At 43.9% G+C, this 16031-nt stretch overlaps 1 protein-coding gene across 9 annotated transcripts in view; it reads right to left on the minus strand.

Moving 5' to 3' along the window:
* Positions 1-853: 853 nt before the first annotated feature.
* The window catches only part of GEMIN8 (gem nuclear organelle associated protein 8), a 30931-nt gene continuing 15753 nt past the window's right edge, over positions 854-16031 (minus strand). For 5 of the 9 annotated variants that reach the window (XM_008974041.5, XM_008974045.5, XM_034950008.3 and 2 more), the window contains one exon: positions 10071-10958. In XM_008974041.5, coding sequence (XP_008972289.2) covers positions 10702-10958 — 257 coding nt within the window. In that variant the 3' untranslated portion in view covers positions 10071-10701. Of the gene's footprint in view, positions 5194-8514; positions 9660-10070; positions 10959-16031 lie in introns of those variants that run through there. The other 4 variants (XM_055106247.2, XM_063601707.1, XR_004668816.3 and 1 more) reach the window with 3 other exon arrangements.

A 16031-nucleotide genomic window follows, 5' to 3' on the forward strand; every position in this document is an offset into this window, starting at 1 on the left:
GGACTACAAGTACATGCAACCACACCTGGCTAATTTTTAAATTTTTTTTATAGAGAGGGGGTGATATGGTTTGGCTTTGTGTCCCCACCCGAATTTCATCTCAAATTGCAATCCCCATGTCAAGGGAGGGACCTGGTGGGAGGTGATTGGCTCATGGGGGCAGTTTCCTCCTTGCTGTTCTTGTGATAGTGAATTGAGTTCTCACGAGATCTGATGGTTTAAAAGTATCACTTCCCCCTTCGTGCTCTCTCTCTCCTGCTCCACCATGGTAAAGACGTGCTTGCTTCCCCTTTGCCTTCCGCCATGATTGTAAATTTCCTGAGGCCTCCCCAGCCATGCGAAACTGTGAGTCAATTAAACATATTAAAAAAAAAATAAGTTACCCAGTCTCAGGTATGTCCTTATAGCAGTGTGAAAACAGACTAATACAGGGGACCTCACTATGTTGCCCAGGCTGGTCTCAAACTCCTGGGCTCAAGAGATCCACTTGCCTCGACCTTCCAAAGTGTTAGGATTACAGGCATGAGCCACTGCACTTGGCTTCTTATACTTACTTTGAACCAACTTGCTCATCAGAAAATTGGGGCTTATGCTTTATAAGGTGGTTAGGAGAATACAAGGCAGGTAATGTGTGTAAGTTGTCTAGCACTATAACACATATTACATACCTTGTAAAGGCTGAATCCTTCACTTTCCCTTCTGACTTGTCATTCTGGTGTCACTGTCAGATTCTATAGCACTCAAAAGAAGAAAAAAGGCTTTGTAAAGTCTTTTTTTAGACAGATAAAAATATATCTCCTCCCTTTGAAAAGTGGAATAAGTATAACTGATATAAACACAACTTGCAAAAATCGATATTAAATTTTTGTTTTTATTTTTAAAGCCTTTTTATTTTGGAATTATTTTCAAATAGAAAAGTTATACAGACAGTGCGGAGTTCCTATACACCCTTACTCAGTTACCCTCATTGTTAACATTATACATAACTATGGTACATGTGTCAAAACCAAGAAATTTACATTGGCACATTCCTGTTAAATAAAGCTACGGGCTGTATCTAGAATTTTTTTTTTTTTTTTTTTTTTTTTTTTGGTGAGATGGAGATTTACTCTTGTTGCCCAGGCTGGAGTGCAATGGCATGATCTCGGCTAACTGCATCCTCTGCCTCCCAGGTTCAAGTGATTCTCCTGCCTCAGCCTCCTGAGTAGCTGGGATTACAGGCATGTGTCACCACGCCCGGCTAATTTTGTATTTTTAGTAGAGACGGGGTTTCACCGTGTTGCCCAGGCTGATCTTGAACTCTTGACCTCAGGTAATCCGCCCGCCTCGGCCTCCCAAAGTGCTGGGATTACAGGCGTGAGCCACTGCGCCCGGCCAGCTGTATCTAGATTTTACCAGATTTTCCACTAATATCCTTTTTCTGCTCCAAGATCCCACATTGCATTTAGTTGTCATGTCCCCTTAGTCTCCTCTGTGACAGTTTCTCAGTCTTTCTTTGCCTTTTGTGACCTTGAGGATTTTGACTCATACTGGTCAGGTATTTTGTCAAATGCCCCTCAATTTGGGCTTATCTGATATTTTTCTCATGTTTAAATTGGGGTTATGGGTTTTGAGAATCCCACAGAGGTAAAGCTCCCTTCTCATCATATCATATCAGGTTGTCCACAACATCAGCAGAACTTACGACTGGTGATGTTGACCTTGATCACTTGGATAATATGGTATCTGCCAGGTTCTTCCAAAAGCTGTTATTTTCCCCTTTCTGTACTTTGTTGTTTGGAAGTGAGTCACTAGTCTAGCCCACACTCAAATGGGGGAGAGAGAGTGAGGCATGGTGGCTCACACGTGTAATCCCAGCACTTTGAGAGGCTGAGGCAGGAGGATTGCTTGAGCCCAGGAGTTTGAGATCAACCTAGGCAATATAGTGAGGCCCCATCTCTTAAAAAAAAATTAGCTGGGCATGGTGGCTCATGCCTACAGTCCCAGCTACTTGGAAGTGTTGAGGTGGGAGAATTGGTTGAGCCCAGGAGGTTGAGACTCCAGTGAGCCAAGATCACACCACTGTACTCCAGCCTGGGCAACAGAGCAAGACCCTGTCTCTAAAAAAGAAATTTAAGCCGGGCGCGGTGGCTCACGCTTGTAATCCCAGCACTTTGGGAGGCTGAGGCGAGTGGATCACAAGGTTAGGAGATCGAGACCATCCTGGCTAACACAGTGAAACCCCGTCTCTACTAAAAACACAAAAAAATTAGCCAGGCGTGGTGGTGGGCGCCTGTACTCCCAGCTTCTTGGGAGGCTGAGGCAGGAGAATGGCGTGAACCCGGGAGGCGGACCTTGCAGTGAGCCCAGATCGTGCCACCGCACTCCAGCCTGGGTGACAGAGCAAGACTCCATCTTGAAAAAAAAAAAAAAAAATTAAAAAAGATGGAGATGGAGGGTGAGTCCCACATCTTGGAGGGGGTAGTATCTATAGCTATTATTTGGAATTATTCTGTAAGGAAGATTTGTCTCTTCTCTCCATATATTTATTTATTAGTCAATCGTTTATCAGTATAGACTCAAGTATTTTTATGTTATACTTTGGGTTACAATCTAACACCATATTATTTATTTTGTTGCTCAGGCTGTCCAGTTTGGCCACTGGGAGCTCTTCCGGGAGTGGCTTCTGTGCCCCTTTGACATGCCGCCATCCTTTTATTTTGTTTTGAGTATATTAGCTTTGATGTAAAACTTGGTTTTCTTCCCCATCTATACACTGAAATTGCTTTAAGGTCCTTCAGATGACAATGGTTTCTAGATTGTCTACTTTTCTCTCTTCAGCTTATCAGACCTCTCCGTAACATTTAGTACTGTAAACCTCTTTCCTTCAAATTCTATTTCATTTGAAAAATTTACTATGAAATTTTCAAACAAAAACAAAACTAGAGAGAATAGCATACTGCATCTCCACGTGTCCATCACTCGGCTTCAGTAATTCTCAACATTTTGCTGATCTGATTTCAACTGTTGCCTCTCCCATGCCCTGTCACTGGAGCACTTTAAAGAAAACCCCGGGTATCATATCAGCTCAACCTGAAATAGTTCAGTGTCTTTAACAGATAAAAACTAAACGAACAAAGAAACAAAAAACCCATAACCATAAAACAATTATTATACCTAACAAAGTTAATAAGTCTTTAATATCGTCTAACACTCGGTCCATACTCAAATTTCTTCAATGATCTAAAAGTGTTTTAATAATCAATTTGTCCAAGTTAGGACACATACAAGTTCCACACCATATCACATAACACCTCCTCGCCCTCGCCATCACTCTTTCTCCAACATGCGCTTTTTTCCCCAAGACAGAGTCTCACTCTGTCGCCAGGCTAGAGTGCAGTGGCGCAATCTGGGCTCACTGCAACCTCCACCTCCTGGGTTCAAGTGATCCTCTCACCTCAGCCTCCCAAGTAGCTGGGACTACAGGTGTGCACCACCACACCCCGCTAATTTTTGTATTTTTTGTCATTTCACCACGTTGGCCAGGATAGTCTCCATCTCTTGACCTTGTGATCTGCTCGCCTCGGCCTCCCAGAGTGTTGGGATTACAGGCGTGAGCCACCATGCCTGGCCCCAACATGTGCTTCTTAAAAGTCCATTTGTGGCCTGGCTTGGTAGCTCACGCCTGTAATCCCAGCACTTTGGGAGGCCGAGGTGGGCGGATCACCTGAGGTCAGGAGTTGGAGACCAGCCTGGCCAACATGGTGAAACCCCGTCTGTACTAAACATACAAAAAAGCCGGGCGTGGTGGTAGGCACCTCTAATCCCAGCTACTCTGGAGGTTGAGGTGGGAGAAACCCTTGAACCCAGGAGGCGAAGGTTGCAGTGAGTGAGCCAAGATCACACCACTGCACTCCAGCAAAAAAAAAAAAAAAAAAAAAAAAAAGTTTGTTAAAGAAACTGGGTCTTCCATCCTATGAAATTTCTCACATTCTGGATTTGGCTGATGACATCTTCAGTGTCTTTTAATATATTGGTCTTCTCCCTGAACTTCCTGTGACTGGTAATTAGACATAGAGTCTTGATTAGATTTCGGTTGCAAATATAGATGATAGATATACAGATAAGATGGGTAGAGATAGATAGATAGATAGATAGATAGATAGATAGATAGATAGATAAATAGAGTTCTTCAGGGCCCCACTGTCACAGGTCAATTCCTCTTAGTTTACATACTGTCCCTTTTTCCACATTCCTAAGGCCGAGGGCTGAAACATCTATATTTTTGTTTTATTTATTTATTTATTTATTTGAGATGGAGTTTCGCTCTTGTCGCCCAGGCTGGAGTGCAATGGTGCAATCTCGGCTCACTGCAACCTCCGCTCACTGCAAACTCCGCCTCTCTGGTACAAGCGATTCTCCTGCCTCAGCTTCGGGAGTAGCTGGGATTACAGGTGTGCACTACCATGCTCAGCTAATTTTTGTATTATTAGTAGAGACAGAGTTTTACCATGTTGGCCAGGCTGGTCTCCAACTCCTGACCTCAGGTGATCCACTCACCTCGACCTCCCAAAGTGCTGGGATTACAGGCATGAGCCAGCACGCCCAGCCAACATCTGTATTTTTAATGCAGGCCCTCTCTACTGAGTTCCAAACCCAAATAGCCAGTGAGTGGTAGGATGTCACTGGATGTTTTTTGAACTCCTCAAATTCACTATGTCCCAAATGGAATTGATTGTCCCTCTCAAACCTGTTTCTCATTGTTCGCTTTACCTCAGTGACTACAACTTCCATCCAAGACACACACCTGAGCCATCCTAGGCTGGTTCATCACCTGGCCCAAGTCACCAAGCCATGGGATGTCTATTTCTTTGGTGTCTCTGGAATGTGTCCCCTCTTCTCACTGCCTTAGCCTCAGTTATAAAATTCAGTTAAAGAATGCAACTGCATTATCCAGAGTCACACGTTCTCAAGCCCAGCAGGGACTAGACCCTAACCTCATGCTCAGCTCCAGATTCAGCTCAGCTCCTGTGCTTTGAAGACATGTACCTTCCACTTCCTGTGAATGTGGTTGTTAGAACCAGATTTCAGCATGCTGGAGCAGCTAACGGCAGGGAAGTTAGGAGTCAGAATATCTGTGTTTGAAGCTCACATCCATCACTTGAAGTGAATTTGGTGATGTTGGTTAATTTCTCTGTGCTTCAGTCTCCTCATCTGCAAAATGAGAATAATATTCCTTCAACACATTTCTGAAATTCCCAAAGCTCTGAAAACTGGAAGGGTTTTTCTTGTTTTAAAATTTGTTTGGCAGCACAACCTGACTTGACCTTAATGATTTGATGACAAAACCTGACCTGGATGGAACTGAGGATATTTATGGTCTGTATTTATCATACTTAGAATATTCTTCCATTTTATAGTCCAGCTATCTTGGTGGCAGGCTACCCTAGCCCACTGGGCCAAGTTCTAGAATATGTTGTTTTACTTTTCAAAAGTACAAAAATGCCTACATTCTGAAACATACATGACCTAAGGGTTTTGGAAAACAGGTTTTGTACCTGTAATAGCTACCTCATAGGTTTGTCATAGATAGATTGCTAAAGAAATTAGTATTTGTAAAGCAATTAGAAGAGTGTGAAGCTTATAGTAAGCTCTATTTAAGTGTTTGATAAAGTAAACATTTCCTGTAACATTTAACCCTAGAAATGAAGTGAAAGATAAACTACTTTGTTAGAATAGAGTTTGATAAACTTAGGGGCCTCCATCAAAGCTGGGTTATTACCATTGCTTTTCTGTTCTGAAGAAATTAAACATTAGACAGATAGAAAAACCCCCTTTGAGTGGTGTCTCAACCTCTCCCTACTCAGAACTAACCACTATTCTGAAGTTGGGGTGTATGTGTGTGAATCTTTTCCATGCATGTTTCTAGATTTTAGTACATATATGCGTGCATGGTGTGTATTTTTTAAAGTTATGGCTAAATGTTATCATGCTATACCTACACAACTTCCTTTTTCACCTTGACACTAGCATTTTCATACATGTAGTCTAGCTCATTTCTCTTAAGGGCTCCTGTAGTATGCCATCATTGAACACTCCACAGTTTACTTACCCACATCCTGTAGATGGGCACTTAATTTGTTTCCAATTGTTTGCTATTATTATGTGGCAGTGCCCACTCTCTTGTGCACCTCCTTGTGCCCACATGGAAGAGTGTCTCTTGGGCATATACCTGAGAGTAGGATTGCTGGGTCATATGTGCCTGTTTTAACTTTGCAAGAAAAATGCCACCGTGCCCTTCGATAGGGTGGACCAACCTATACTCCCATAGCAATGTGAGTTCTCATCTCTCTACATCCTTGCCACACTTGGCATTTTTATTCTTTTTCTTTTGTGAGACAGCGTCTCGCTCTGTTGCCCAGGCTGACACGGCCTCAGCTCACTGCAACCTCTGCCTCCTGGGTTCAAGTGATTCTCCTGCTTCAGCCTCCCAAGTAGCTGGGACTACAGGTGCATGGCACCATGCCTGGCTAATTTTTTTCTTGTATTTTTAGTAGAGACGGGGTTTCACCATATTGGCCAGGCTGGTCTCGAACTCCTGGCCTCAAGCAATCCAACCGCCTTGGCCTCCCAAGTGCTGGGATTACAGATATGAGCCACCGTGACTGGCCAGCATTTTTATTCTTTTTAGACATTTGCCTATCTGAAGGGTATGGAATATCACTCTTATTGTAATTAGTGGTTCTCTGGTTACCAGTGAGGTTGAACATCTTTTCTGCAATAGGCTTGTAAGTGGTCTGCCTGCCCCCCATTGTGTGATATTGTGAGATAATAAAAAATATATATATTTGGTCTCTGACATAGACCCCCTGAAACTCTTGTAGATAGAGGCACTAGGAAAGTCTTTTGTTGTAATACTTGGTCTTTGACCCTGGTTCCTGACACAGAGCTCCTAAATGCTTTGGAATTTCCTGGGTGATGGGAGTCTTTTGTTCTAATGAGGCGACTCCTGGTGGGCTCTTGGACAGCTTCAGGATGGGGCCAGCTGCCAGGGGAACCAACCACATGATTAGAAGGTTGGAATTTTCAGGCCCACCCCCTAACCTCCAGGGAAGGGAGATGGGCTGATGGTTGAGTTGGTCACTAATGGCCAATGATTTAATCAATCATGACTATGTAATGAAGCCTTCATAAAAACCCCAGAAGAACTGGGTTTGGAGAGCCTCTGGATTGCTGAACATGTGGAGGTTCCTGAAGGGCTGTGTGCTCAGAGAGACAAAGAAACTCTGCACCCCTTTCCACATACCTTGCCCAATGCATCTCTTCACTGTTCATCTGTATCTTTTGTACTATCCTTTAGTAAGCAGGTAAACTCAAGAAGTGTGAGCCTGAGTTCTGTGAGCCTTCCTAGGAAATTAATTGAACCCAAAGAGGAGGTCGTGGGAACCCTAATTGATAGCTGTTCGGTCAGAAGTATACGTGACAACCTACTACTTGTGATTGGCATCTGAAGTCGGGGGCAATCCTGTGGGACTGGGCCTTTAACTTGTGGGATCTGATGCTACCTCCAGATAGATAGTGTCAGAAGTGAATTATAGGACACCCAGTTGGTGGCCCCTGGAGAAATTGCTTGATGTGTAGGGAAAAGCCCCCTGACATCTGGTGTCAGAAGTGCTCTCTGTTGTATTGAGTGCGAGTAGAGAAAAAGAAGTTTGTTTTTTCCATCAGACATTGGTGCCTCCAACACGTTCCCCTCGGTGGCAAAGGTGGCCTTGTTAAAAGGCCATGTGATCCTATCAGTGAAGGCATCCACAGATTCTTCTGTGACTGGCCAAAGAGCTAGGGACACTTTTTTTTTTTTTTTTTTTCACTCTGTCATCCAGGCTGGAGTGCAATGGCGCGATCTCGGCTCACTGCAACCTCTGCCTCCTGGGTTCAAGCAATTCTCCTGCCTCAGCCTCCCGAGTAGCTGGGACTATAGGTGTGCACCACCACACCTGGCTAATTTTTGTATTTTTAGTAAAGACAGGGCTTCACCATGTTGGCCAGGCTGGTCTCGAACTCCTGACTTCAGGCGATCCGCCCACCTTGGCCTCCTAAAGCGCTGGGATTACAGGTGTGAGCCACCGCTCCTGGCCTGAGCTAGAGACATCTAATAAGCTCTGCATGCCCATCTACTCTCACATACACAGGGACACAGGGAGAATAGCCATCAGACTGTCACCAACAGACAGAAGCAAAAGTAGGATTTAGAAGAAAAAAAGGGAGAAAAAAAATCCTGAGGGAAGAGACTATGGTTTAACTAACTGTGATGGAAGAAATTCAAATATTTGTTGGATAAACAAACAAACGAGTCACGTGTGCCTTGTATCACAAATTATCTGAGACAAGCAGGAGGAAGGATGGGCTGGCATGAGGTGTCCAGAAGCCAGCGCATCCATTCGGAGAGCTGACAGGGAAACATTTCTCCGTATTTAGAAATTTTATACTCAAGACTCCCACTGGCACTTCCCAGTGATTTTTAAAGACAGGGAATAAACGTGTCAACATTTATTGAGTATTTACCGTGTAGCCAGCACTGTTTTACAGGCACTACTCAATGTGGTCCGCACAATGACCCCACGAGAGAATTATTAACACTCATTTTAAGGATAAGGAAGGAACCAGAAGCACTGAGAGGTGAAGCCTTAGGTAACAAAGCCAGTAGGGGTGAGACCGGCATGGTGATTTCTTTAGGGGAGGGTATAAGAGTCCTTTGTGAAGAGAAACATTTCACTTTCAAATGCCTCAGCACCTGCTACAATTCCAGGCTTTGGTTTGTACTTGTATCTCAGTCACAGTTATTTTATAGTTAGGCATATGAATTTAAAATGAAAGAGAGAAATACTAAAGATTTGAAATTTTAGTTATGTGTCACCTGAAGGGAAAGTTAATTATCATTTTTGTCGGCAACACCTACACACAAATTGTGACTCCAGTAATAAAATGAGAGCTTAGAAAAATAAGCACCCAGGGCTGATGAAAATAATGCATTTGTCTCAGGGCAGGGGCTGAATGTGAAGCCAACTGTTCTTAGAGAGAAACATGTCAATACTAAATCTTTTCACCAGCCTTTGATGGATGTGCTAATCTTCTCAGGTCAACATGGGCTCACCCTGGCAATGTACTGTAATAACTTATTTAAAAGGCAGCTGGCTTTTATAAATGACCTGCTCCATCAGCTTTTAGATTTCATTTTCAGAAATGTATTCCTTTATCAAATCAATATTTGCTGTATATAGTAAGAAATCAACTGTGCGTTTTCTGCAACAGAGGTGACTGCAGCAGTGAGCAGGTTTGGGAATTATTGTTCTTTTTTTTTTTTCTTTTGAGATGGAGTCTCACTCTGTTGCCCAGGCTGGAGCTCGGCTCACTGCAAGCTCCGCCTCCTGGGTTCACACCATTCTCCTGCCTCAGCCTCCCAAGTAGCTAGGACTACAGGTGCCCGCCACCACGCCCGGCTAATTTTTTGTATTTTTAGTAGAGATGGGGTTTCACCGTGTTAGCCAGGATGGTCTTGATCTCCTGATCTCGTGATCCGCCCGCCTCAGCCTCCCAAAGTGCTGGGATTACAGGCATGAGCCACCGTGCCGGGCTGGAATTATTGTTCTTTGCTCTCAATTCTGTATGACATCTAAGCTCTGTAGACATAATGAGATAACAAGAATAAAAATGTCAGGCAGGTGATTTTCATTCCATGAGAGGTGCAGTTGGCAAACTACCATCTGTAGACCAAATCTGGCCTGCAGTCTGTTTTTGTTTTTGTTTTGAGACGGAGTCTTGCTCTGTCTCTAGGCTGGAGTGCAGTGGCGCGATCTCAGCTTACTGCAACCTCCGCCTCCTGGGTTCAAGCAATTCCCCTGCCTCAGTCTCCCACGTAGCTGGGATTACAGGCACACACCACCATGCCCGGCTAATTTTTTGTATTTTAGTAGCGACGGGTTTCACCCTGTTGGCCAGGATGGTCTCCATCTCCTGACCTTGTGATCTGCCCACCTTGGCCTCCCAAAGTGCTGGGATTACAGGCATGAACCACTGCGCCCGGCCGCCTGTTTTTATAAATAAAGTTTTATTAGAACACAGCCACACCCATTTGTTTACTTACTGTCTACAGCTGCTTTCACACTACAAAGGGAGGGTTGAGTAGTCACAACACTGACCGTGTGGCCTGCAGTGCCAAAGATATTCACTCTCTGGCCCTTTATAGAACATGCATCCCTCTCCACTACAGGAAGTGGTATTTGTCCCACTACACACTTGGCTCATTTTTAGTGGGGGCTAATGGAGCTAGAGTCAGAGAGGATATCTGGTTTTTTAAAGGCATTTGTGTAGTTCAGACAGGTTAAAGACAAGAAAAGATAAAAAAGCAAAACACCAGGCAGTATCTCTAGGCAAGAACGTTAATGAATTGAACTGTTACCAACAACATAAAAAACCAGTATAGTATATGCAAAATTATTTTATGTCAGGAGAAAATTTATCATGTTGGCAACAGAACATGTCCTGCAGACCTCCAAGTGGCTGGCATAGTACATCCACCCCGTGACAGGCCCACTGGGACTGTGGTGAACATGCCTGTACCCCAGTACAAAGTCCCCTTTCCCTAAGAAATGTACAGAAGGAGAGATAAAGAGCGTGTACCCAAAAGGAAGAAGGAGAGGCTGGGTACCCTGTGCCCTGAGCTCAGAACTTCAGGGGGATGACCGGCCAGTACTTGGGCTGCTTTCGGTCACAGTGCTTGTCAAAGCTCAGCTGCACCGCGGCCTCCATGGCTTGGATCTTGGCAGCACTGTCCCCGTACAAACGCTTCATCTCGGCCTGGCGCCGCTCACCAGGCCTCTCAGTTGGGGCTTCTACCGACCGGCGGGTGTTGCAGTACAGGTCGTGGTCAGCGTTCACATAGCTGTCCAGGCGCTCTGCATCCAGCTGCTGCTGCCGCCCTGAGAACAAACACGAACGTGAACATGAACATAAACACACGTGTGTGCACTGCAGAAGGAGCCCAGTGAGTGCTGCTGCTGCTGGCCATGCCATCTGCAGCCCCCTAAGGTCCCTCATCTTTCCCTTTCCAACTGTGAAACCAGGCCCAAGTGTTCCAGATGAGATGCTTACCAGATTTCGAGGCAAGACCTGCAGATTATTATCATCATTCACCTACCAAGGGGTTATTATACACTGAGAGAAATGACAAAGAGTTGAGTGCCTATAGTCCCACCTACTTGCGAGGCTGAGGTGGGAGGATGGCTTGAGCCCAGGGGGCAGAGATTGCAGTGTACCACTATACTCCAGCCCAGGTGACAAAGCCAGACCCGGTGTCAAAAAAAAAAAAGAAAAAGAAATGGTGAAGAGCCACAAGGAAACTCATCACTCCAAACTACCAAACCTCTGCAACAAGCCCTGAAAACACAGGAAAGAAATGAACCCACCTGAGGTTCTCTCTTTTCATCTGCACGGCCCACTCACCACCTGCCCAGCTAGGAATGGCTGATAGAGCTTGCTTGGTTTCAAACACTGCCCCAGGCCAGCAGGGAAACAAAAAGCTTCCTGGAAAGTCCAGTGTTGGGAGCAGTGCTTACCACCATGAATGAGGTGATATGGGGGGAAAAAATCACTCCTTTGGAAGAGGTATTGATTTTAGGTAACCTGGAAAAGAACAAGTGCTAGCAAGCACAGTATGCAATGATGATGGATGATTGATTATCCTTCCACAGATTCGAAATGCAAATCATACCAAGCAAGGAAAAGTTAAATGAGTCAACACTTGCTGAAGGAAGAAGGGTGAGGAAAGGGCAATTCTACAAATGGAATTAAGGCCTCTGACTTCTAATCTTCCCGCTATATCAAAAAATCTGCAATAAAGGGTTGGTTTTCTCACTACGGGATTTGACTTTCCACTTCATAGGTTGGCCTAGGTTAAACTGCAAGTGGTATCATTACATACTTTTAATCCTACTAATTTAAATGGATTCTTGTAAAGCAAGAAGTATCTATTCAATTTACTCTTCCCTCTGTTTTTTACTATGGCAAGTCCCAATATCATAATTTTTATTCTTATGTAAACTGCAACAACATAAAAGTATCAGTAAGACAATGCTGCATAAGGTTAAATTTAGCCAATTTCCATAGCTCTTGTAAGCGACTCTGTCAAGAGAGAAATTGATAGCAGAGAACACATATCCACGGCTACTATGGCTATCAAGAGAAACACCACGAGATAAGGAGTGAAGATGGTTGTAGGGAAATAAAAGAATCATATAAATCATTCTTCCATTGTTGGTCCTCCCTGTACTAATACATGGAACAGAACATGGTAGTGAGCTAATCAAGTGTGAATGGAAAGATATTTATAAGGCCATGCATAGTCGCTCGCATAAATCCTGCTCTTTATAAGCATCATCATGGCATTGGAGGGAAGGAGTTTTATAAACTTGGAAACATTATTAAAAATGTATGTGGCCATTGCTGTCTTGGAACATCCACAGTTTATTTTTACCTAAGGGCTTATATGAATAAGCCCAATGACTATCAAACACAATAAAAGCTGCGTAACTGCTACCTCACCCATGGAAAAAATATATGATTCACTCATTGGGCAATGCAGAATGAAACCAAAATATTGGCCTAATATGCAAATGAATGGGGGCCACCAAGCATTTGTTTCTAATTTTTGGTCTTTCTGCCAAGTTTGAAACATCAGCATATAAGTTGTTCAGTTCTCACAGGTGTTTAAATTCTATGCCCCCTAAACTGAGTTGTGTTGGAGTGGCGTGGGAGTGGATGAGCCAAACAGTGGGTTAGAGAAAGCACTCGACAACCTCCATGACAGCTTCTTATTTCCGCAAGAGTTCTGTGTGTTCCTGGTACTCAGGTCAGGGTGAAAGCCCCGCTGGGGACTAGCTTCTCCCTGGGGGCATCTCTGTTTTTCTCCTGCCTCTGTCCTGGGATGATTGAACCTGACTTTGAAGGAAAGCTTAGCTTCGTGCTTTTAGAAGGAAGAGCGGGGGTGACCTAGGACACTGGGTCTTGGTATGGGCAGTACAGACTGGTGAGATATATTCAGTCACTAAGTTCATACAGGCCTTTCCCACTTGCCTCTTTCTAGGAACCTTGAGCAGGCAGTGGGTGGGCTGATGGCACTGCCCAGGCTTTCCAGGAAAGGTAGAATTTGGCTGAAGAATCTCTCATTCAAGGGCTACTTTTCTGAAGGCTTGGCATTTCCACATTAGCACAACACAGTCCCTCTGCCATCTATGAGCAGCCTTGTACCCATTACCAATCCTATGGCTCTTTTTTTTTTTTTTTTTTGGTCTATCTGGAGGAGACGATCCCACAGGTGGGTTTGCTGAGTGCCTTGGAGTCTCTGCATCCAGAGGGCAGAGCCCACAGTCAGAGTTCCCAGACCACTGTCACATTACTCTCAAATTTGTCCCAAGACTATAATCAGCTTCACTGACAGATCTGGTGACACAAGACATGTTCAACTTCCTGCATAAATCCGAGTCTTTGAGTTTAGAAGTTTGAATGAACACTGAGATCTTAGCTATCCTAAGTATTCTCTGTCAGTAGGATGTTGTGAGTTTAGTCTTTGAACTTTTGCATCTTTTTTTTTCTTTTCCTTATAATTTAAAATGTTTGTAACAATTATATATAGAGAGATGTGTTCTCTTATTGTTGACATCTGTGAATGATACACAATGTTAACACAAAGCAACCCCAGTTAATGATGCTGGTACAATTTTCCAACTTTGTACTCAGCGTGTGCCCATGGGTTACCATCACATGATTTTAGTTCTTAATAAAGTTCATACGGTGTAAGAATACAAAAATAAAAGACACAGCCCTCTGCTTTTATTTGTTTTTCATTCCCATTCAGGCTTCCTCATGAATCTTTTTTTTTTTTTCGCTCTGTCACTCAGGCTGGAGTGCAGTGGTGCAATCTTGGCTCACTGCAACCTCTGCCTCCTGGGCTCAAGCGATCCTCCCACCTTGGTTTCCTGAGTAGCTGGGACTACAGGTGTGTGCCACCACGCCTGGATAATTTTTGTATTTTTTTTTTTTTTGGAGATGGGGTTTTGCCATGTTGCCCAGGCTGGTCTTGAACTCCTGAACTCAAGCGATCCACCTGCCTTGGCCTACCAAAGTGCTGGAATTACAGGCGTAAAGCCACCATGCCTGGCCCCTCATGAAAATTTAAGACCCAACCCTTATCCCCTCCTTGCCTCTCAAGAGATTTGGAGGTTTAATGGTTTCCTGCATAGTGAACAGTGGCCCTAAAACACTGAACTAAAGGGCAAGAAGCCTGTCACCTGCGACCTACCCTGTGGGGGTCATTTATGGTGGAAGGGCACTGTCACCTTTACTCACAGCTGTACCCCCAGACCTGACAGGACACAATGCCTGACACAAAGCAGATGCTCAGGAAGTGACTGTCAAATGAATGCTCAAAGGCCATGCATGATTTTTTTGTAAACAGCTCTTTTCCTTCCAGATGCTGTTAAAGAACAATAATGACAACTCGGGGATTGAGAAACAGATGTTCAAATCTCACTAGGTGCTGGGCAGAACTCCCTTCCCTGTGGGTTCCTCAGAACCTCCCAGGCAGAGGGGCTACGGGGGGGCGGGGGGGCACCAATGAGTTGGGGTCAGACCCTGTTCTCTTACATTCGAATTGCTTTGCCTCTACTTACTCACACAATTTTTTAAAAAGTTCTAAGGCTAGGCTACAAGTTGAAAACCAGTCAGTTTAAAACCAAATAACTGCAGACAGGCTGTGCCCTGATGGTCACAGCCAGCATGTGAAAGTACTTTAGCGTGTACTGACTTAGGGGACCAAGTAAACCTCAGAATGGAGTATCAGAGTTTGAAGGCATCCACTCATTCTGTTTTCTATTTATTGCTTCCTTCCTTCCTTCCAACGAAAACGGATTCTCAATCACTGGCAGTTTTCCTTGCTGTCAAAACAAGGTGAGCGCTCAGCCAGCCAAATGGAAAATCATCTGACCAAAGCAGACCAGTACGGACATCACACTTCAGATGCCAATGAACAGTTGCCTTGTCATGGAGGGTTTGGTCATTTTTATTGGAAACAGCTGTAGGACTCAATGTTGCCATACACTTTTATATGGTATTTTGGCAAGATAATTTGTTTTAATATGAATCAGAAATCTTTTTTGATTCTATTCCAGCTTCAAAATAGGATTGTAGTGGGTTGAATAGTGTCACTTCAAATCCATGTCCACCTGGAACCACAGAAGGTGACCTTATTTGGAAATAGGGCTTTGTAGATGTAATTAAAGGATCAAGATGAGATCATACTGGATTAGGGTGGACCCTAACTCCAATGACAAAGTCCTTGTATGAGACAGAAAAGGACACACAGACACAGGGGAAAGGCCACATGAAGATGGAGGCAGAGATGGAATGATGCTGCCACAAGCCAAGGAACACCAGGAAACACCAGAAGTTGGAAGAGGTGAGGCCCTACAGCCTTCAGAGGGCGTGTGGTCCTGTTGACAGCTTGATTTGAGAACTGTGAGAGAATAAATCTGTTTTTTTTTTTTTTTTTTTTAATCCACCCAGGTTGTGTAATTTGTTACAGCAGCCCTGGGAGGCTAATACAAGGGTTAATATGCATATAGGTTAAAACAAGAACAATAGGCATGTATTATTAAGGAAAAGCTTTACTGGATTCCATCTGGGTTCAGGATACATAATCCTGGTATTTTTCACATCAATCTATTTGTCTACATGATGTGACCAATGTCACATCACATAATAGTCCATAAAGGAAAAAAAAAAATCATGGAAAGTTACCAGGACTTCAAAGAATCTTATATAGCAGGAAAACATTCATCCAAGATTATTCCACACATAGAGCCCAAAGGCAGAACATGTTAGAGGATAAAGCATGGAGGCAGCAAGTGGCAAAGAATGTTTTTTTCCCTCACTTTCCTAGGACTAGTACATCTTTCTGATTATATTTTCTGCTATTTTGCCAAAATGAATAATTGTAG

Source organism: Pan paniscus, chromosome X (genome assembly GCF_029289425.2).
Source record: "Pan paniscus chromosome X, NHGRI_mPanPan1-v2.0_pri, whole genome shotgun sequence".
Classification (NCBI taxonomy): Eukaryota; Metazoa; Chordata; class Mammalia; order Primates; family Hominidae; genus Pan; species Pan paniscus.